This window comes from Patagioenas fasciata, chromosome 1 (assembly GCF_037038585.1).
Source record: "Patagioenas fasciata isolate bPatFas1 chromosome 1, bPatFas1.hap1, whole genome shotgun sequence".
NCBI lineage: Eukaryota > Metazoa > Chordata > Aves > Columbiformes > Columbidae > Patagioenas > Patagioenas fasciata.
Genome location: NC_092520.1, coordinates 3,546,418 through 3,569,637, shown reverse-complemented (window position 1 = coordinate 3,569,637; position 23,220 = coordinate 3,546,418). Strand labels below are relative to the sequence as shown.

The window sequence follows — 23,220 nt, the reverse complement described above, 5'->3', positions numbered from 1 at the left end:
AAGAGATTAAAATCTAATCCAGGAAACAATTTCAAGCTGTACCTTGTGGATCTAAGTACAGACGAACGTTTCTCCAAACAACCACAATGATATCTACTCTTTATACAATATTTTAGTGATAAAAGCTCTTGCCTGAAATGTAAGCAGTCAGAGAGGGTCCAGACAAGTTATAAACACAGCGGGTTGAACATCAGCCTGCAGATGGGTTTGGAGTGGGTCTTCCCATTGAATATCTCACCTGGCAGCACAAGATGCAAGATCTCACAAGAGTAAGAGCTATCCCAGAGGAGGAGGATGTGCAGGGATGCAGGATGTGTGCTTCATGTCAAGCCACCCTAGATTTAATCCTTGCTCCTGAAGGTCCAGAGACACATCAACCGACGTGCAAAACACAAGTAATTCTTGGAGAGATCAAACCCACGGCAAAGCCTCTTCACCGTAAGAATGAATAATACCCACCAATCTTATTTCTTGTGTTGGACTGTGCTTCACACTTGCTCAAATTCATTTAACTTAGACCAGACTCTTTAAAGAGCGAAGTCTTTAAGTATAGCATAAGACTGTCTAACTGGCAAATAACAAATTACTGAACAATTTAGGCACAACGGCAACTTTTCTATGAAGTAGAAGAAGAAATTGAAGTGTCTGAGTAAACAAATGTGAAAATTGTGGTGTAGCTTGAGAAAAGCAGCTTTATAAACCGTTCCGGTGGGCACGTAAGTTTAAGTTCCTCCTAAAAAGAAACACACCTAAATTCCTTTGTAAATCTAGGCCTTACAGGCAAGTGGGTGAGAAATTAATTAGTTTGCAGGACCAGGAGAGTTTTAAAAGAGCTTGTTATGACAAGGCTGTTCAAGCTAACACGTTATGTATGCCTGAACAATACCTCTTTAGTGCAGCGGCCAAAACAAATCTTCCCTTCCTTAGTAAGTTGAACTGGCAGAATGATCTATACTAAGTGATCTAACAGCCTAAAGGCAGCAGCAATACAAAGCTAATCTCCTGCGTCTACAAAATAACTTCCCGGTTTAATAGAGTACATAAGGGCTGCCCCACAGAGCAGTAAAGCAGGAACGATCTTCATTTATCATGCATTCAAACTAATGAATTGAAACAAAAAAGTGCTTGCAGCCAGGTTCCTTAAACCGTATGCAATGAAATGGACCTCGCTTAAGATGGCAAAACCAGGTTTTAAGCTGCTGGAGACATACGTGGGCAGATTTCTGAAGCCGCCCATTGCTGCTAATAAATGTTAATAGGATGGGTTTAGCTTCAGTCAGGAATAAATAAAGGGGTAACAGCCCAAATCTGAGAAAGCAGGAATGAAGTGAATGTCTTAACTGCTTATAAAATATTACCTAAGGCATTTAGATAGAAGTAAATATGGAGATGAACCATCTATGAGTTCATTGCAAAGCTCCTTCCACGGTCCCTGGAGAAGGAAAACGAGCATTGGAGAGCAGGGTGGGTGACACCCTATTGGGAGACATTTATCATCAGTGGCACAGTCACCCTCCTCATGACCTTAGGACAAACCTTGGCAACCAGTTCAGGCTCAGTGATCAGTGTCTAGAAGGCAAACGTGAGAAGATGAACAGCTCTCGGTATACTTTTCAATAATATTTGAAAGATTGCTTGAATATTTTCAATATTCAAGAAGCGTTTCGACAACACCCTCAGACACACGGTGTGAATTTTGGGGTTGTCCCATTGCAGGAACTCAAGTTGGACTCGATGATCTTTGTGGGTCCCTTCCAACTCAGGACATTCTATGATTTTAAGCAGAATGATGGTCATAGTCTAGCAGGCAAGTAAAATAGAAATAAAATGGCTGTAGCTGCAATGGGTTAAGCAGTTGAGTCAAGGGATCTTTTTCTGTTCCACCACCTCCCTCCAGGTGAGGATGAGAAGTCACACTGAGGTTTTGGTTCAAAAGCAATGTCTACAGAGAGGCACAGAGCTCAGAAATAGGAAGCTCGTAATCAATCTTCATGAAAACAATCAGCTGACGGAAGGTTTCTATTCCTTTTGCATTTTCCTTGAGGAAAAGGCTGCTCCGTTACCAGAATTCATAGCACTGCATTCAAGGCACAGTCCGGAGAAAGAGATCCTTTATCAGCTTCACAGCTCACAGAATTAAAACATATATATGTATATATACATATACATATATAAAAAATCAAGTCACACGAGAAAACCATCACTCAATTGCCCAGAAACTTTAAAGACTCTAAGTTTTTGTCAGCAGCGAAATGAGTTTGGCCCACAGGAGCGTTGCCCTTTACTCTGAGGTGCAACCTTGACTTGAATTACTGAGGGTTGAACTGGTTCAGCTTCCAGCCACAATGACTCGGTCGATCTTCTGAGACGGTGAACAGATGTGGACACCTGTCCAGAAAGAAAGGCCTGCGACTAGCGGAGTATAAAACCCAATCTGATGAACTGTCATCAGGCCTTAATGACTTTTAGTCATCAAGCTGGTTTAGACTAGAAATGGTTACGTATAGGACTAAACTGCTATCAGGGAGAAGCTTTTCTAAATTAAAAAAAGAAGACAGACCTCAGATTTATTGAACAATATAGATAAGAGAATTACATCACCACCAACCTATATGTTTCAATTGTATCCAAATCTCAAAAGCCAACTCATGGCAGTCTAACGTCAGCTCTAAGTTTTGCTGGCAACAAAACTACGAAGTAGCTGTTTTTTCCTCAAAATATTAGTTTTGACTAGTTAATAATTAGCTCATTTGGGCATTCTTACAGACCTAAGGCACGGGATGCAGACTCCGTGATATAAACAGGCGATCGAAGCTGGACACAAACATTTTTGAAGTTATTCTGGTTGTAATCTGTCGTTCCTTCAGTCGGATTCACTTGTGATTATTTAATCTGTCTGCAAAGGGGCTCAGAGAAACTGTAAAGCAGGATGAGAGACAGAATACAATTCACAGGCTCAAATATGTATCTTTTCCTCCCCACAAAACGTTTCCTCCGAGGAACATTACTGGATCACAGCTGGTCAAAATACTAAATCTTGATTGTCTGGCCACAAGCCAAAATCCACAGCTCCAGCTCTTTGGTATGAGAATACTCTAAAAAAAAATAATAATAATAACTTAAACACCATTTGATCTTTTTTTTTTGTTGCAAACTATGACCTCATGGCAGTAAGAACGCGAAATGAAGGTGTTTAAGTTGGTTTATGGCCATCTGAAATGTTTGAAGCTCCAAGCGCAGCTCGGAGCCAATATCATGTCAACCGCGCTAAAAAGCAATGAAGGTTTCTCACCTTCTTAGAGATTACTGGCTAAATAACGCACGATAGCGACAGGGCTGCAAAAGGGAGGCTGCCAATATGAAGCTAAGGTAAAACTGCATCTGTTGGCAGCTAAAAAATTCTGACACACGCTTTAAAATAAAAAAAACCCCTTCATAAATTAAGCTACCAGAGCTTTCTTAACTCAAACATTAAGTTTTAGGCTTCTTTTGAATCTAGCAGTCTATGAATCAGGACATACCTTCGAAACATGAATTTAAGCCTTGGCATGCAAGTATTTTTGGGTAAATCTTTTAAATGCTGGCTCAGAATGACATTTCCCTGACTATAGAAGAGACTTTCTAAAGGAATATCTCGTATTTGCCAGCATTAGATAAACATTGTCTAATCTATTCACTTCTCGAGTATGCAGTGTGCTATTTAATTGCCATTAATAATCACAAATACTATCCCTCTAAAGTTACATAGAGTGAATTAGGGTGAAGAACAGGCAAGAAAATGAAAGAGTCTTGATTTAATGCAACTGTGACCTGAAGAGCTTGACTTGTGAAAGATAAATCTGAACATGCAATAACGAATAAAACGACGTTCAAAATCTACAGATTACGCGTTAAGTAAAGATTTGGTGTCTCTCAAAAGCTCCAATAAACTGCACAGTGAAAAGAATTGAAGAGGAAAAACTGCACAAGGTCTTTTGCATCGGCAAAAGTTAATCTTAAAAATGAGCTGCTTGCCTGGAAGCCACTGAGACCCCAGGACTAAAGAGTTGGAAATGGAGAGAATTATTCCCAGAAGGAAACAGAAAAGAGTGCAACTGGGATGGTCTAAATCAACAACAACTTTGGCTCATCATCTTTCACCTTGAAAGTCAACATCCAGATTTGATATCAGAAAAATATGGGGTTTTTTTGCAGTTCTGTAGCTTCCATAACAGTGTGTGCGGGAACTGGCTGATCTGCCTTGAATTTTGTCGACATAAAATACAAATAATATCTTGCAGTAGGGGGCAAGGGGGAGGAAAAGTAAACACAGCAGAATATAGGTGCCAGGAGAGATATGAAGAGGGAAGCAGAGCTTGTAGACCTGCGGGTCTGTGGCAATAAATCAGGCGTGTTGGGATGTGAAAACATGTATTAATCATGTTAAGTGTCATGCCTGAGAAACCAAAACAACACAAATCTCACCAGGCAGAGGGATCCAGCAGCAACGCAATTAAATCGGGATGTAAAAGCACCGGACTCCGCAGACCTTCAGCTGGGCCAAGAGCTGCCCCACAGCTCCAGAGACAACTACGGAGTCTCAGGAAAGCCCAAAGATAAAAGTTTTAAGGTAAAATTGCTCTGATAAAAGTATTAAATAGGTGGGGTCTTCTACAGAAGCTGTGAGGTTTTTTTTCAGTTTGCTGGTTCTTAATTTGAAGGGGTAAAGAAACTAATTTGTACTCAAATCTAAACTGATGCTTATAGAAAAGGTTAAGCTTGAAATAATTACATATTACAGCTTTTTTTTTAAGTAACGAGTGGATTCAATGCCATTCCAGGTTGTAGAGATATAGATCACAGAATCACAGAATGGACTGGGTTGGAAAAGCCCTCAGAGATCATCCAGTCCAAGCCTTGGTCCAACTCCAGTCCATTGACCAGATCATGGCACTAAGTGCCATGGCCAATCTCAGTTTCAAAACCTCCAGGGCCAGTGAGTCCAGCACCTCCCTGGGCAGCCATTCCAATGCTGACCACTCTCTCTGCACAGAATTGCTTTCTCATCTCCAGCCTCAATTTCCCCTGGCAGAGTTGAAGCCCATGCCCCCTTGTCCTATTGCTGACTGCCTGGGAGAAGAGCCCAATCCCCCCTGGCTAGAACTGCCCTTCAGGTCGTTCTAGAGAGTGCTGAGCTCACCTCTAAGCCTCCTCTTCTCCAGACTGAACAAGCCCAGCTCCCTCAGCCTCTCCCCATAGGGCTTGTGTTCAAGTCCCTTCCCCAGTCTTGTTGCTCTTCTCTGGACCCGCTCCAGCACTTCAATCTCTTTCCTGAGCTGAGGGGCCCAGAACTGAACACAATACTCCAGGTGTGGCCTCCCCAATGCAGAGCACAGGGGAAGGATCACTGCCCTTGTCCTGCTGACCACGCTGGTTTGGATACAGGACAGGACACCATTGGCCTTCTCGGCCACCTGCACACACTGTTGGCTCCTGTTGAGCTTCCTGTCCATCAGTCCCCCACGTCCCTTTCTGCCTGACTGCTCTCCAGCCACTCTGTGCCAGCCTGGAGCGCTGCAGGGGGTTGTTGTGGCCAAAGTGCAGGACCCAGCACGTGGCCTTGTTGAACTTCATCCCATTGGAATCAGCCCATTTTTCCAGTCTATCCAGATCCCTCTGCAGAGCCCTCCTGCCTTCCAGCAGCTCCACACTCCCTCCCAACTTGGTATCATCAGCAAATCTGCTGACGATGGTCTCAATCCCCTCATCAATAAAGATGTTAAACAGGACTGGACCCAACACTGACCCCTGGGGACACCACTAGTGAGTGGTCACCAGCTGCATGCAGCCCCATTCACCAGCACTCTCTGGGCCCGGCTCTCCAGCCAGTTCTGAACCCAGCAGAGAGTGCACTTGTCCAAGCCATGGGCTACCAGCTTCTGCAGGAGTATATTATGGGAGACAGTGTCAAAGGCTCTGCTGAAGTCCAGATAGACCACATCTACAGCTTTCCCCTCATCCACCAGGTGGGTCAGCTGATCATAAAAGGAGATCAGGTTGGTCAGACAGGACCTGCCCCTCCTAAAGCCATGCTGGATGAGTCTGATCAAAAAAGCAAAAATGAGGCCAGACATTAAAACCAGCCCTATTCAAACAAAAAATAAGTATAGTGTAAGTGTTGCTTTTTACCAGTGCGATTAGGAATTGACAGAACTTTGATTCAGCAAAACCCAGCTACAGCGCTAAGAAAGGAAAACTGAACACCAGCAACAAGAAAGGCAACCAAACCAGGCTGCACAAGTCAATCTGTAGATAAGAAAACCCATAACCGCCTCACGTTCCTGCAAACAAAGGATAACCTGAAAATGCTTTACCAATCACGGTCTGTGGCAAAGGGTATCGGCTGACCCACCTACAGCCTCCTGAAAACACAAAAAATTCCTTCAAATCTCCATTTTACCAACCTTTATGCTTGCTTAAATATATGTATATTATCCACAAGACGATGGGCATGGATATTCCGCAATGTGTGTTCGACTGCAATGCCCAATTATGAAAGTCTAGCCAGTTTTCCCCTTGAGTTGGACTCCCTGCAAAGCCTCATTGCTATTTACATTATTAGGAAGCACTAAGAAGCATTGTTTAGAATCATTAGTCTTTAAAAAGAAAAAAAAGTTAAAAATGAACAATTATTCATACAAGTTTTGGAGGTGAGAAGGAAATGAGGCATAGAGATTCATGGTGGGGGAGAAGGAGGAGGGAATGTGATACTCCCAGAGAACTGTGCTTAATATTCCTACATATTTTGAAATATTATCCAGTCTTGTTAATGACTGTGTATCACCTATAGGAATAAAGAAAACCCTGTTTGTATGATGGTAAAACCTTTAAGGTGTAACTAAAGGTTCTATTATCAGTTCTTCAAAGCCAGTGCACATCAGAAGAGGAGATACCCAGGTTCTGAAAAGAATTCCCATTTAACACATCCCAGAAATAGCTACTTGGGCTTACTCAAGACTGAAGGACACATCCACAGTGTGTAACCACTGATGAGTCCACACCAGTGATCCAGAAGTGTCCTGGTTTTGTTAGAAACAAGACCGGTTCTCTTTTAGTGACTTTTCTTCCAGCTCAGTTCTTCTAGGTGCCTGCACTTTGCTGAGTTTTACCTGTATATTTCTCCTAGGATGCTGCACTCGGTGCTGATAAGAGACCAAGGGAATGCTGAAGAAGCTCCGCACACCCAGCTCTGCTGCTGAGTGACGCCAGCTCCACATCCAGCACCTGAGATTGGCTTTGTATATTTTGTATATATATTCTCTATTTATTAGTAGCATTAGTAAAACCCTTTAAAACGCTCCAACTTGAACTCTAAGTCTCTCTTCCTTTCCCCTTATCTTTCTTATCTTCTTTCCGATCTAAGGGAAGGGGTGGTGGGAGGTAAAGGGGATAACAGGGAGCGTCTGCCACGGTTTATTGCCGCCTTGCCTTAAACCTTGACAAGAAGTCACTGTTTAGGTATTTTTGGTATTTTCAGGTTTGCTCGGGGGACCACACGTCATCTCAGGACTTTTCCGTGCCAGTGATGGACCACGAAAACTCACAGTAATATTTTTCCCGAAGAAGAAAGCTTTTCTTTACCCATCTTGCTAAAGGATAAAAAGAAAAGCGGGGAGAATCTTTTCAGCTGAAATTACTGACAGAATAAATCTGCACACAGGACTGAGCTTCTTTTTGTCAGGGTCCGTTTGCTTCCACTGTTGTGTTGGCCGAGTTGAATTTCCGTCAGGCAACACATTTTATGGTCTTGTTCAAAGACAACGCTTTTTCTACTACTGTCTTTGTTTTCCTTTGCCAATACTCCCCTCCCAAAACTGATTTGGACACTAGCTTGGAGTTCACATGGATCAGCATTTCTGTGCGAGGAATGAATGATAAAGCAGAAGAGAGACACAGAAATAAGAGCTGGAAAGAGCCATAGAGTGATGTTGTCCCACAGATTTGTCATCACTGTTACCCACTGAATTTTTGACCCCAAGGTTTGATATATTGAGCTGTTCTACTTCAAGGTGCTAACCCTGTTTGAAGCCCGCTCTTATAATTTTCAAATGGAGCAGTAACAAAAAGCCTCCTTTTGTATTTTTTGCATAAAATGGTGTGTGATCACGTACTGTCATTAGAATTAATGTGGGGTTCTTCCTGTGTTCTGAATACTGCAGGAAAAAAACAGAGACTCTTAAAGCTCAGTAAACAAGCAAAATGCAGCAATAAGAACACTACTGGATTAATAAAATCCTTTAAAGCTGCAGAAATGGGGACGGAAGTTTAAATATCAGCAGTCTGCTCGCTGTTGGGGAATGACCGATTAGGAATCAGTGAAGGGGAAAAGGACCTGGGGGTCCTGGGGACAGCAGGATGAGCATGAGCCAGCACTGGGCCCTTGTGGCCAGGAAGGCCAATGGTACCTGGGGTGGGTTAGAAGGGGGTGGTCAGTAGGTCAGAGAGGTTCTCCTGCCCCTCTGCTCTGCCCTGGGGAGACCACCCCTGGAATATTGTGTCCAGTTGTGGCCCCTCAGTTCCAGAAGGACAGGGAACTGCTGGAGAGAGTCCAGCGCAGCCACCAAGATGCTGAAGGGAGTGGAGCATCTCCCGTGTGAGGAAAGGCTGAGGGAGCTGGGGCTCTGGAGCTGGAGAAGAGGAGACTGAGGGGTGACCTCATTCATCTTTACAGATATAGAAAGGGTGAGTGTCAGGAGGATGGAGCCAGGCTCTTCTCAGTGACAAACAATGATAGGACAAGGGGTAATGGGTTCAAACTGGAACACAAGAGGTTCCACTTAAATTTGAGAAGAAACTTCTTTTCAGTGAGAGTGCCAGAGCCTGGCCCAGGCTGCCCAGGGAGGTTGTGGAGTCTCCTTCTCTGCAGACATTCAAACCCGCCTGGACACCTTCCTGTGGAACCTCAGCTGGGTGTTCCTGCTCCATGGGGGGATTGCACTGGATGAGCTTTCCAGGGCCCTTCCAGTCCCTAAGATTCTGAGATTCTGTGAAATAAGACATCTGGCAGCAACACCTGGTGGCATCACCTCAGATTAGATGATATTGTCAATACTTTGGAGTATCCAGGGCATCCGCACGGGGTCAGGTATGACATGGGGACCACACAAGACCTGTGCATCTTTGAAGCCATGAATAATTAACCTAGGGATCCTAAAACGCTACAATATTATGTTTGGGTGGGATTCAGGCACCCGAAGAATGAAGATGAGAATGAAGAACGAAATAATTGCTTTGGAGGCTGCACAAGAACACACAATTTAAAGAACATACATTAAAAAATAAGAACACAAAGCATCTAAGACCTGCAGAAACACACATCTTAGTGAATCGCTTTCCACATTTCTAAACTATCTCAGTGGGTTTAAGGAGAATTGGTCAAGCCTCGTGCTTATTCAACTGCGGCAAGATAAGCCTAAACTAACTTTAGTCTTATAACACAGAAACGAGGTTGCTTTGGTTTTATGCACAGTGGAGAGCGAGTCTGGATCCTCCAGAGTGAATCAGAGTAGAAGCATCACAAATTTCCCTGGAAGGTCACTACAACCTTTAGTTACTCATGAATGTAGTTTCCCATTTAGCAACACCACTCAGCATACAACAACTATTTTCATTATACTCAAATTGTGCCGATATAACTCACAGATCCCCACACAGCTCACCTGAATTACACATTTAAAGCAAATGGGAAGCCAGGTACTGACCAGACTGAGGCACCTTCTGCAGAAGGAAACAGTAGAATATTGTGGACATTTACATGGTCTGTATTTTGGGAAAGTCACAATCTTCACCAAACGTGCTTAACTCTCGTGAAGAGAGAAAAATACTTACATCTCATTTTTTTTGTAGCATTCACCTCTTTCTTTTCAATTACAAAAAAAATAACTTACCATCTAACCATAAGCCCGAGCTCCATGAAGTTTTTCAGGTTGGGAAGAGTTTGCCTTAGATCTGGAGTACTCAGGCCGTGCTGATATCTAAGCTACAAGAAGAGAAAATAACTACAATTAGCAGAGCTTACCAAACCCCAGAATCCAGTGAATAGAACATTATGGTCAGTTAATTTGTTAGTTTTTGAAAGAAATGTAGGATAATCAAGCAGTTCCAAGAGGTCTGTTCCCCTAAAGGCAATGTTCCATTTAACACTCATAAGCTCGTATTAGCAAAACCCACCCAAGAACAGGGACACAATCATCAATCTGACTGTTAAACCTCATTACGCTTTTTCCATTTCCAATCTGTAACAGGAAAGCTTAATAAAAATACACACTCAAATTCAACACAACGTTCTATATTCACCGATTCAAAATATATACTTGTGTGCAAGTGCCATGTGTCACCTATAGTGTATTAATGTATGTTGGAATCACATTATTACAGCAATATCAGTTAGTAAAAATATATACTGTCACACAATGGATCTAAATCTGTGTTCCTTATGTATTTAAACTGCTGCTATTATTGTCATAATTAAACCCAGAATTCACATACAATGCCACGTAGCTAAGAGAAAGGCTTCAAATATTGACTTATTTTAACCCAGTATTAAGTCCTGTGTGGCCACAAACATAAATGAAAAGATTAAATACAGACCGCAAATTGTTTTTACACTCAGATTATCAAATTAAGTACGTGTGACATAACTGTCGCTGCTGGTAATTATAAATTACTTATTTAAGACGTTTCCAAGATGAAAATATCTCTGAAGAAAACGGCACATGGGAGGGAAGTCGTGTTTCTTTCAAAGTTTAATCTCAAAACTTCACGAAAAATTTGAAGGGAAATTTATCCCCTTGGGGTGGTTAAAATGTGAAAGAAAAATTTCACAGAATCGACTGGGTTGGAAAAGACCTCAGAGATCATCCAGTCCAAGCCTTGGTCCAACTCCAGTCCATTGACCAGATCATGGCACTGAGTGCCATGGCCAATCTCAGCTTCAAAACCTCCAGGGCCGGTGAGTCCAGCACCTCCCTGGGCAGCCATTCCAATGCTGACCACTCTCTCTGCACAGAATTGCTTTCTCATCTCCAGCCTCAATTTCCCCTGGCAGAGTTGAAGCCCATGCCCCCTTGTCCTATTGCTGAGTGCCTGGGAGAAGAGCCCAATCCCCCCTGGCTAGAACTGCCCTTCAGGTCGTTCTAGAGAGTGCTGAGCTCGCCTCTAAGCCTCCTCTGCTCCAGACTGAACAAGCCCAGCTCCCTCAGCCTAAATACCAATATCTTTAAGATTATTGGGATGAAGCGGCTCTCAGATGTTAACACCCCCTAGAAGTCAGAGCTGGACTCTGATATACACACACAGTAATCACACAAATTTGATACTGATAGAGCCACTTGCTGAAATACGGAACAATCCCACTTGAAGCTAAAATCGTGGGGTTTGGTTTGTATTTTTTTTTGGTCCCCTTTTTAAAAATTATGTTTATTATTTAGAACCACACACCTGTTTCCAGAATTCATGACAGGAAGGTGTAGGCATCCTCTAACTTAGAAAAATCGTTGACTTTTCCCAAACAAATGGACCGATCAGTTTTCCACAGAAAAAGACTCGTGAAATTGGGAATGATTTCTGTGCTTGTCTGAGTTTTCGAAACAAAATCTGCTTTGGAAGAAAATCATCCCCAGCTCTGCACTGTACAACAGGAGGCCATTTATTACATGGTTTATTATTTCCATATGGACACGGTCGAGTCATATGGTGGGCTTGGCTTCATATTTTCTGCTACAATGACAGAACCTGGATTAAGACAGCCATACAATATAAATTACAAAACGATCACCACGTTCTCCTGATGGGATTATGGTGGATTTGGTTAATCAAAGAACCAGCCTGCGGCAAAAGAAATGAAAAAGAGAATGAAAATATCAAACCCATTACATTTGTTCCTCCTACTACAATCAAATGTTCATGGAATAGCTGTTTTTTAGAGTTATCCTTAAATTCTAAAGTTTCAGAGCATGAAAAGATTTGGATTAAGGGATCTCTCTGTTTCCAACAGCCAAGATCTGAGGAATGCACGTGAGAGACCTGTATAGAAACATGAGCATTTCTGCTAAAACACATTTTCATATTGCAAAGAGTGGAGATGAACAGCAAGTAAAGATCTGATTTTTATGAAACCTCTAGAAAACAGAATTATTTAATTTTATAAACTGCATTATATTTTGGCTTTGTAATAACTTCAAGTAAAATTGCTTTATGTCAAGGTTTAAGGCAAGGCGGCAATAAACCGTGGCCGACGCTCCCTGTTATCCCCTTTACCTCCCACCACCCCTTCCCTTAGATCGGAAAGATGATAAGAAAGAGAAGGGGAAAGGAAGAGAGACTTACACTTCGAGTTTGAGAGTTTTAAGGGGTTTTACTAATGCTACTAATAAATAGAGAATATATACAAAATATACAAAGCCAATCTCGCATGTTGGATGCGGAGCTGGCGTCACTCAGCAGCAGAGCTGGGTGTGCGGAGCTGGCGGCTCCAGCAGCTGCAGCTCCGGCCCCGGAAGTCACGGGCGGGATTCACGGCAACCGGAACCTGGGTGCAGGATGCAGGGCCTGAGGCCTGTGGGTCACAGACAGACAGACAGACAGGGGCCTCTCCAGATGCCGGCCATGGGCGAAGAGAGCGTGACCCTATGATCACCTTCTGATATAGGGGATATGACGATTATGGGATGGAATACTTCTGTTGGTCAGTTCTAGTCACCTGTTCCATCCACCCCTCCTCAAACACGCCCCTCTCGCAACGGAACGTGGGGAAACTTATCAGTCTTTCTTAACTACCATAGTAATAAATCTAAACACGAGCTTCTTCAGCATTCCATTGGTCTCTTATCAGCATCGAGTGCAGCATCCTAGGAGAAATATGCAGGTAAAACTCAGCAAAGTGCAGGCACCTAGAAGAACTGAGCTGGAAGAAAAGTCACTAAAAGAGAACTGGTCTTGTTTTTAACAAAACCAGGGCACTTTAGTGTCTGTATCAACAGAAGCTGACGATGTATTCACAGAACAAAACTACAGGTAATCGCAGGAGCCGCCTTCTAATGACAGGAAAAAAAAAAAGATTAAATAAAAGTAAATCAAAAATGAATTGAAGCATCAGAGCCAAGAATTAATCCCCAGGTTTTAGTTCTATTCCAAAATCATCTCCTCATTAACGCGACAAGGTTGGTATTCTTTTTGTTTTTCTGGGGTAGGTTTCTTTTTATTTTGTGTTTTGTTTTGGGGTTTTTTGCTTGTTTTTAACCATAAAGCATTTCTCATACGCTTCTCCTTAAGGTCAATACTTTCCAACAGCCAATACCACACATAGAGGGAAGGTTATTCCACCTCATCCAATAAATAGCAAGAAACCGAACCATCACTCACCGTTCACCTGTGGTCTGTTACAGCAGGATTCATACTAATGCCCTTTAACATCAAAATCAATTTTAAACAGAGAAAATAATGTAGGGAGAACGCAGCAGCTTTGCTCCAATGAGTTAAAAAGAGCTTAAATATAGAGCTTAGTATTATGGACGATGTAAAGAAGGAAAAGGCAAGAGGAGAGGAATGAAACACGATGTCTGAGTAGGAAAACAAAAGCAGAACAAGGTGACCATTGTGATGTCTTAATTCTCCTAAAAAAAACCAGTTCATGTTTCAATTGTCGCTACCAAACATCACCCATCTCCACCAGGCTAAATTTCCAAAGGGACCATGTTATCATTTGCAAAAGCAGCATTTTATTTAAAGATTAGATTGTTCCTTTAGGATATTACGCCCAAAGAAAACGTGCCTGTTTTAATTTCAGCAAGAAAAGCGTCCAAGATTTGTGTTCACATTTATGACTGTGTGTTCTCCACGGGACTGTGAGTAAATCATTAATGATGTTAAAGTAATAAAACATCAATTGCCATTTCCTTACTAATATTTAGCTCCTATATCCAGCTTTGTTTTCCCAAGTGCTGTGTGAAATGTTACTCGATTGAACAAAAACACATATTAAAAGGTGAACTGGAAAACAAATAAGCTAAAGACATCAGAGACTTCAGACAGGAGTCTGAGTCTGTTCTCACACCAGTTACAGGCAACACTTGCTCCAAAGAAACAGGATGGAGCAGATGAGATGCATCATATTTTATGAATAATTCAAGACAGAATAACTTATGGGTGCTGATATATAAAGAATAAAATATCTCACTTTGCAATTTCTTTCAATTACACAAATCAATTCCTGCTTTTGTAAAAGGTGAGTTTTAGTTTGTTTTAAGACAAGTTCAGGTAGCATCTGTACAGAAGATTCCAAAGAAAGAGAAGATTAAATTATACTAAGATCAGCCTATCATACTAGGAGGTATTTTATATCATCTTATATTTGCTATTTATTCCAACGTCATAGAAAACAACACATGTTGAAACAAGCCGCATTTAAAACAAGTTCTCAGAGTGAAAGGTAGATTCATACTTAAAACTTGTATTAGGTTTCCAATGAGAGGTTTAAACACAATTTCCATCAAAGACTAAGAAAACTGTTCCAGCTCACGGAACCACAGCATTAGCTCTAGGTGATGCATGGCAAATAAATTAACGTTAATTCAAAGAATCCCACAATGTCAGGGACTGAAGGGACCTGGAAAGCTCATCCAGTGCAATCCCCCCATGGAGCAGGAACACCCAGCTGAGGTTCCACAGGAAGGTGTCCAGGCGGGTTTGAATGTCTGCAGAGAAGGAGACTCCACAACCTCCCTGGGCAGCCTGGGCCAGGCTCTGCCACCCTCACCAGGAACAACTTTCTTCTCATATTTAAGTGGAACCTTCTGTGTTCCAGTTTGTACCCATTGCCCCTTGTCCTATCATTGGCTGTCACCAAGAAGAGCCTGGCTCCATCCTCCTGACACTCACCCTTTCTATATCTGTAACCATGAATGAGTCCCCCCTCAGTCTCCTCTTCTCCAGCTCCAGAGCCCCAGCTCCCTCAGCCTTTCCTCACACGGGAGATGCTCCACTCCCTTCAGCATCTTGGTGGCTGCGCTGGACTCTCTCCAGCAGTTCCCTGTCCTTCTGGAACTGAGGGGCCACAACTGGACACAATATTCCAGCTGTGGTCTCACCACATTCATAATAAGCCAGGCATAATTGGTTTAGACTCTTAAGAGAAAGAGAAAATTCAGTTGCTCCAGTTTCTACCTGCATTTCCTTCTGTGCAACGGTCTGAACTTCTATTTGAAGGAAGTTTTCTGGCCTCAGCTCCATGCTGAACATCTCTAAACATCCAAGCATCTTGCAGGTCATTTGTTTTGTCAACCAGACTGTTACACTTCATTAAAACAATGTCAGACAACAGAAAAGCTCACCACGTTCCTAAAGGTAACAATTCCGTGATAAAACACTAATTCTTTAAATCGTGCCGAGTGTAGCTACCTCATTTGTTAACTAATTAAAATACAAACGTGCAAAGGTTCAGTTTCTCTCTGATAAAGAGATAAGTATTATTAAAGGTTTTTCAAACAAGTTGGCTTACAAAGGCAACATTTAGCTATCTATTTCTAGATAATATCAGATTCCACCCAAAACCAAAATTAGGGCTTTTGCCTCTTAGGAAAAATAACAATATCCTGCATTTACGTGCAAAGAAGAATAGCCCATTTCCTATACTAATTCCTGTAGCAGTATTTAATGACTAATGGTACACAAACACATACATTTAATTCCAGCCAGAAACCACAGAATAGCTGGTCTGGAATATACTTTTTTATTCGGAGTGGGGGAGCTCAGAATGATTCCAATTGCGAACTCATCTGTTCATCATTTACCATTTTGCTTTCCCAGCCATATCCATCTTGTTTGAAGACGTGGCAGCAGCCTCAGAGCTCAGCCTATGTTAACAGAATTCAAAACACTGTCACTTCAGGACACGTTATGCATATTATGTTATACATACATACATGTTTTGCATATTCAGCGTAGAGTCTACACCGAAACCTCCATCATTTTTGAACTTTCCTTGGTCTCTGCTGCAGGCAACTGCTCCTTGATGTTGTATCTATACAAGTGGTGGACGCAACCTCTGTGCAGGCTCATGGTAAGGCAAGTCAAGAGCAATTTTAAGTTATTTTTCGGAGTTTTTTTCTCTATAGCATCAAGCATTTAAAAGGCCATCTGCTGCGCAAATGTGAAAAGCCGCAAACAAAAATAGAAGCAAAAGCGTACTTTCAATCAAGTTCGCAGCATTGGGGGGAGGCCAAGCATTTACATAAGGTTTGCGGAGGATGGCAAGCGCTGGGACAGCAAAATGAAATACAGGTTTTAATAAAATGACATAGTTAATTGTTTTACAAGATCCTGGGTGACTTTTCAGAGTGCGAAGGAGCACTGGCTGGGATTCAGATGACTAAGCACTGCAATAATGAAAACAGAAAGTGTTGTTATAATGCCTGTTGCTATATAAACAACCTTGGGGGATCACTGAAATAATGCCTGCTGCTATATAAACAACTGTGTGTGTTTATACCTTTTGGGGGAAATTATACAATTTTACATTATTTGCACTCTTAATAAGTTTCTTGCCTTTGTTTTATTAAAGCTAGCGAGTCGTTCTCGCCCTGAAGAACCACATGAGTTTACCGAAAAACCCTTAAACTTCATTAGTAAAGCTCACTTTGGTATCAATTAGATGATAATGATTAGACGTGGTATCTTTAGATGGCGTATCTCAAAGTTAAACATTAAAAATGCACTTTCATTTTTCATATTTAAAAGACTGTCATGGTATACAACTAGCAGAGTCTGGAATTAAATGTAAGCAAAGATTTTATATATGTGTATGTGTATATATATATATATATATATATCTATATATATATATATATTTTAAGGTTTCTTGGGGAAGTAGGGGAGGATAAAACATAACAAGCGCTGTGATTATAACAAATCTTCACGTCCTCAATTTTGCTGTCAGAAGGAGAAAAAATATAGGATATATACAGGAGCGACAGCCCCCATCCAAACGCAAGGAACCGCTCAAACCTGCAGCTATTTTTATGGAAACGCTGACTTCGACCTCCATACGCCAACGCCTGCCTCCCTGTCCCAAGCGGATTTGGATGCTGTTCGGAGGTCCACCCTGGAAAGCAGATGTTTACTTTGCAATTCTTCTAAGAGCGCTAAACTAGGAAGAAAAACAAGTTACAGCAACATCGTTGAAGACCCGTGTCCTTCATTAATCCACCGGGCACCCACGTTAAAGTTCCTCAAGTTGCCCCAGCGTGCTTAAAAAAGGCTTTATTAAAACCATCTTAAAGGACTCCCAGCACAATTTTGATTTAGTGAGAATAAATAAGGTATGCAAACGGCGATCAAAACACTAACGGGAGATAACAGCTCCGCTTTATGCTGTCGCTCCACAGGTCGCTTACAATTAATACTGTTATTTTTAAAACATGCTTAGTCTAAACCAGCGCGATTTCTCCCCATTTACAAAATAGAGGTTGTTATCAATATATTTTGATCACTAACAGTGATAACTGACAGTCGAGACGCTGCAAAATCACTGGTCCAAGACCATCAATACTACAGTTAGGAAACATTGATCTCTACATTATGGCCAAGTGTCTGCAGAAATTAGGTTGGTCTGGAGCTCCGATTCAGTTCTTACAAATTGCATTAAATTCATATGGTCACTTTTCCTCAGTCCCTGGATCTTTCTGCCCCAACACAGCCTGTACCTTCTCCTCTCAGCCTGGGGAATTTTAGTTCACATCCATCTGAAAGGCAAGGGAAATTCATCCATGTAATTTAAGCACATGAACCATTCAGAAGTGAGCAGGAAAACTACATTCAATTCCAATAACAGATCAAGTTCCCTTCTACCTTCTTTGATTTCCCTTAGAACTGTATTAAGCCGCTTCTTCCCCTCGCATCCACCAAAATACAAAGTCTGATCATTATTCAAACACAGCAGCAGACTGGACGCCAACGCTCGGCAACTTGTAATATTCTGCCAAACATTTAAAAATGAGAAGAAAACTACTTCATAAAACCGAGACGTGATAATAGGCAATATTGAATACTGGATTTTGGTTTCACAGCAATAGTGTTTATTGGAGATAGACCACAAGAAAATAAGGAAATAGGAGTACGTGTTTGAGCACATGCAGAACACACTGTAGAACTAAACATTTAGATGAGCCAAAAGCAGCGTTTCCTCCAGGACTCTCTTGCTCGTATTTGTGAAACCCTTCCTGAGAGTCAACACAATTCCCCTCCGGAGGGGTCTCAAACATGAGAATTCGTTGTTCGAGCCTGGTGTCCCAGTAAGGATATGGGAAACCATCGTCAAAGACAGGCTTACATAAGTAAACTATTCCTATAAAATCCAGTGGTTAGTGGGTTCGTTATAAAAATAACATATATGGGCCCCCTTGCCCATAAAGGTGCCTCTCATATACTGTGACTGTTTTATAGAAAACAACATTAAAAAAAGCAATTTAGGAGATAGAGCAGTTGCTGGCTTCAGAAAAGCTTCCCCAGCGAAGCGCTCAGATAACTAAAACCACGTTTACCGTTAATCTTGCTGCATTAGAGCTTAATCAGATGAAACTTTACAGCGTAACCTTTCCGGGTTCAGGTCAGAACTTAAAACACCTCGCTGTCACCAAATGATGCTTATTGGATTATAAGACATGGGCACACTTACTTCCTATGACCTCATCCATCCCGAACTTTTGTAGTAGAATAATTACACCAAGCACAGAACAAAAGGTCAAGACGCGCAAAAGCCAGAAGGAGAAAGACAAGTAACATTTTGTACCGACAACGTAAAGGTGGTGTTTTCTTTCTGTGTTTATCTCCTGAGGAGTGCACAGGTAGGTATAGAGAAATCACCCACCTTGTGCTGGCTGGAAATCAGAGTGAACACAGCACAGAGCCCAAATTTCACCAGGCTACATGGCCACATTGGGGCTCTTCCATCAGTTGTTGGGGTGGACGAACATCCATGCTCACCAGTATTAAGCCTGTGAACTCCTCGCTGCTAATGACTACGTTTTGATGATAGTTTAGAGCAATACAAGAAACATCCACTCCTCCTCCATTCATTCATTACCTCCGTATTTTGATAAATCCACTCCAAAACCCGGCAATTTTTACATCTGGCATTCGCCCAGCTTTACCTTGTACTTTACGATGTTGCAGGAATCGTTTCAGTGTGCACAAACAATGCAAACTTTTGCAGCTATTCATTCTTTTATGCCATTTTGGGAAAGCCCTTGTTTTAAAAATGGGTGAAATTGAGCTTTTGGTGGTTTTTCTAAAGCATTTATCCAGGTTTGCGACACCTGCTACTTCAAGAGAAAAGGTTCTTGCTTTGTGAAAGCATTACTCAAAAAGCATGTGATTCAGCCCATGCTACAGAACTTAAATGTAGGAAGAATATGAGGATTTTCAGCTCCCAGCCCCGTGTTTTACCTACACTGGTAGGTATTTGTATCCAAACTAGCGTGGCCAGCAGGACAAGGGCAGTGATCCTTCCCCTGTACTCTGCATTGGGGAGGCCACACCTGGAGTATTGTGTTCAGTTCTGGGCCCCTCAGCTCAGGAAAGAGATTGAAGTGCTGGAGCGGGTCCAGAGAAGAGCAACAAGACTGGGGAAGGGACTTGAACACAAGCCCTATGGGGAGAGGCTGAGGGAGCTGGGCTTGTTCAGTCTGGAGCAGAGGAGGCTTAGAGGTGAGCTCAGCACTCTCTAGAACGACCTGAAGGGCAGTTCTAGCCAGGGGGGGATTGGGCTCTTCTCCCAGGCAGTCAGCAATAGGACAAGGGGGCATGGGCTTCAACTCTGCCAGGGGCAATTGAGACTGGAGATTAGAAAGCAATTCTGTGCAGAGAGAGTGGTCAGCATTGGAATGGCTGCCCAGGGAGGTGCTGGACTCACCGGCCCTGGAGGTTTTTAAACTGAGATTGGCCATGGCACTTAGTGCCATGATCTGGCAAATGGACTGGAGTTGGACCAAGGCTTGGACTGGATGATCTCTGAGGGCTTTTCCAACCCAGTCCATTCTGTGATTCTGTGACCATTATGTTACTGTTATTGGGCAAAGGAGACTGATTTCTAAAAAGACTAAATTTTGAATCAAGTCGGGAAACCCCTCATTCACGGAGTATAGAACCAGTATTTTAAACTAAGACTTGTTTCGTATCAGGATAACAGCCTAATTCAGTGAGCACCAAATGGCACTAAGGCACATCAATACTGGAAATCTTTTCTCGTATGACGGACGATATTTCAAACTTAAAAGCTGAGGTCAGGGAGCATCAGACCACAGTCTGTTCAGGAATGGCAATCCTGAAAACAAACTAGCACTCTAAATTGAACCAGAGCTTGTTTTCTTTTTCTATTTACACAATATTAACTCGAAAAATATTCACATGAATTACACACGAGGTGAGCAAAAAAACCCCCATACAATAATAGCCCCGTTAGCGTTTCCAGTCTCTTGAAAAACAAAATACTTTAAAGCTCTGGATTTCCAAGCATTTTGGACTGATCAAAAAGTAAATGAGCCAATACATATCAGACACTTTTACTCCTTTTGTTGGAGAACAACTTGCTCTAAACTTTGACCACAGGATATAATAAGCCTGAAAGGCATTTATGGATGATTAAGCAGCTGTCATACCCAGCGCTTTCAAAACAGGATTTGTGCCCTGATGTGCCAAATCTTGCGCATGGAAGTATGAGACAAACTCTGCCTCACGGAGCACAAAACATACATATTAAACTAGACCACAGAAGAATAAAAGAGGTGGGTGGATAAGTGACAACAGCAGCAGCTCAGGGAAAAAAGAGAAAAAGGAATCACAGCGTGTCACTTCCTTAACGCTAATGACACATAAGAACAACCCCAGGTTCCAGTGTAAGTTGGGGAATGACCTATTAGAGAGCAGTGTAGAGGAAAAGGACCTGGGGGTCCTGGGGACAGCAGGATGAGCATGAGCCAGCACTGGGCCCTTGTGGCCAGGAAGGCCAATGGTACCTGGGGTGGGTTAGAAGGGGGTGGTCAGTAGGTCAGAGAGGTTCTCCTGCCCCTCTGCTCTGCCCTGGGGAGACCACCCCTGGAATATTGTGTCCAGTTGTGGCCCCTCAGTTCCAGAAGGACAGGGAACTGCTGCAGAGAGTCCAGCGCAGCCACCAAGATGCTGAAGGGAGTGGAGCATCTCCCGTGTGAGGAAAGGCTGAGGGAGCTGGGGCTCTGGAGCTGGAGAAGAGGAGACTGAGGGGTGACTCATTCATCTTTACAGATATAGAAAGGGTGAGTGTCAGGAGGATGGAGCCAGGCTCTTCTCGGTGACAACCAATAGTAGGACAAGGGGTAATGGGTTCAAACTGAAACACAGGAGGTTCCACTTAAATTTGAGAAGAAACTTCTTCATGGTGAGGGTGGCAGAGCCTGGCCCAGGCTGCCCAGGGAGGTTGTGGAGTCTCCTTCTCTGCAGACATTCAAACCCGCCTGGACACCTTCCTGTGGAACCTCAGCTGGGTGTTCCTGCTCCATGGGGGGATTGCACTGGATGAGCTTTCCAGGTCCCTTCCAATCCCTGACATTCTGGGATTCTGTGAATAATTTTTACGCAATAAAGCAAGCGGGGTTTTGGGAAACAATACGCATTTTAGCATGATGTTTTTTTTCCACAACAACATGGCAGAAAGTGAGAAGGCTCCTGAAGGATGAGAAAGACTCAGAAATGAAGTTCACAGATTTCACAGGTGTTAACACTTTCTGTCTGAAAGTCAAGCCTTGTCTGCAGAGCACACACCCTACTCGTTAGGAAAAACTATACACCACATCTTTTTCTGACACTAACACACTGTGCCATGGCTTGATAACAGACTTCCCACTTGCCTATCTCTTCCAATTTCAAAATGTAGTGCTTATACATACTACAAAGCAGTTTAACTTGGCAAATCACACGTGTTTATGTCAGCTTAACTATATCAGGAACCCATTTTCCTTTTGATTACTACATTTTGGTTCTATTTTAAACACATACTCATTTTTTTTCAAATTTAGCAGGCTGACGAGTGAACGCACGGAGACGATGACAGCTACACAGTACACAAGTGATCTAAGGCACAGAGCATGCTTGTGGGGGGTGCTCCCCAAAATTAGTTTGGAGAAAGGACTCCAGGCACAGCTGGTGGTGCCACCTCTCCTATTCCACCCAGCCACATCATTCACCACACTTTATCTGCTCCGGACCCCTCTGCAAGCCAAGCAAGAAGCACCATCTCCAACGCTGCCTGGGTTCAACCTGCAAGTCATGGAAGCACAGAATAGTTTGGGTTGGAAGGACCTTCCAAGCTCCCCCAGTGCCACCCCTACCATGAGCAGGGACATCTTCACCAGCTCAGGTTGCTCAGAGCCCCGTCCAGCCTGGCCTGGGATGTCTCCAGGGATGGTATCAATCCAGGCTGGGGATGGAGGGATGGAGAGCAGCCCCCAGGAGAAGGACTTGGGAGTGCTGGAGGTGAAAGATTGGCCATGAGCCAGCAACGTGCGCTTGCAGCCCAGAAATCCACCCGTGTCCTGGGCTGCATCCCCAGCAGCGTGAGCAGCAGGTGGAGGGAGGGGATTCTGCCCCTCTGCTCCACTCTGGTGAGACCCCCCTGCAGTGCTGGTCCAGCTCTGGGTCCTCAGCACAGGACACACATGGACCTGCTGGAGAGGGGCCAGAGGAGCCCCAGGAATGATGCGAGGCTGGAACAGCTCTGCTGGGAGGACAGGCTGAGAGAGTTGGGGTGTTCAGCTGGAGAAGAGAAGCTCCGGGGAGACCTTAGTGCAGCCTTTCTGGACTGAAAAGGGGCCTGTAAGAAAGATGGGGACAGACTTTTTAGTTGTGATACAGCAAGAGGTGATGGTTTTAAACTAAAAGAGGGAAGATTAGGCTATATATGAGGAATAAATTGTCACCCCTCAGGGTGGTGAAACCCTGTCCCAAGTTGTCCAGAGAGGTGGTGGATGAACCATCCCTGGGGACATCCCAGGCCAGGCTGGACGGGGCTCTGAGCAACCTGAGCTGGTGAAGATGTCCCTGCTCATGGCAGGGGTGGCACTGGGGGAGCTTGGAAGGTCCCTTCCAACACAAACCATTCTGTGATTCTACAGTGCAGTGATCCGTACAGGCTGGAGAGCCAAGATCTGCCCCTCC

General features: G+C 43.1%; 1 protein-coding gene across 5 annotated transcripts in view; it reads right to left on the bottom strand.

The window, feature by feature from the left end:
- Positions 1–23,220, bottom strand: part of UVRAG (UV radiation resistance associated) — a 112,406-nt gene that overhangs the window by 7,448 nt on the left and 81,738 nt on the right. For 2 of the 5 annotated variants that reach the window (XM_065833635.2, XM_071814734.1), the window contains one exon: positions 9,927–10,018. The exons of 1 other annotated variant lie outside the window; for it this stretch is intronic. In XM_065833635.2, the coding sequence (XP_065689707.2) occupies positions 9,927–10,018 (92 nt within the window). Of the gene's footprint in view, positions 1–9,926; positions 10,019–11,532; positions 11,773–12,711; positions 12,888–23,220 lie in introns of those variants that run through there. 2 more of the 5 variants (XM_071814849.1, XM_071814797.1) reach the window with 2 other exon arrangements.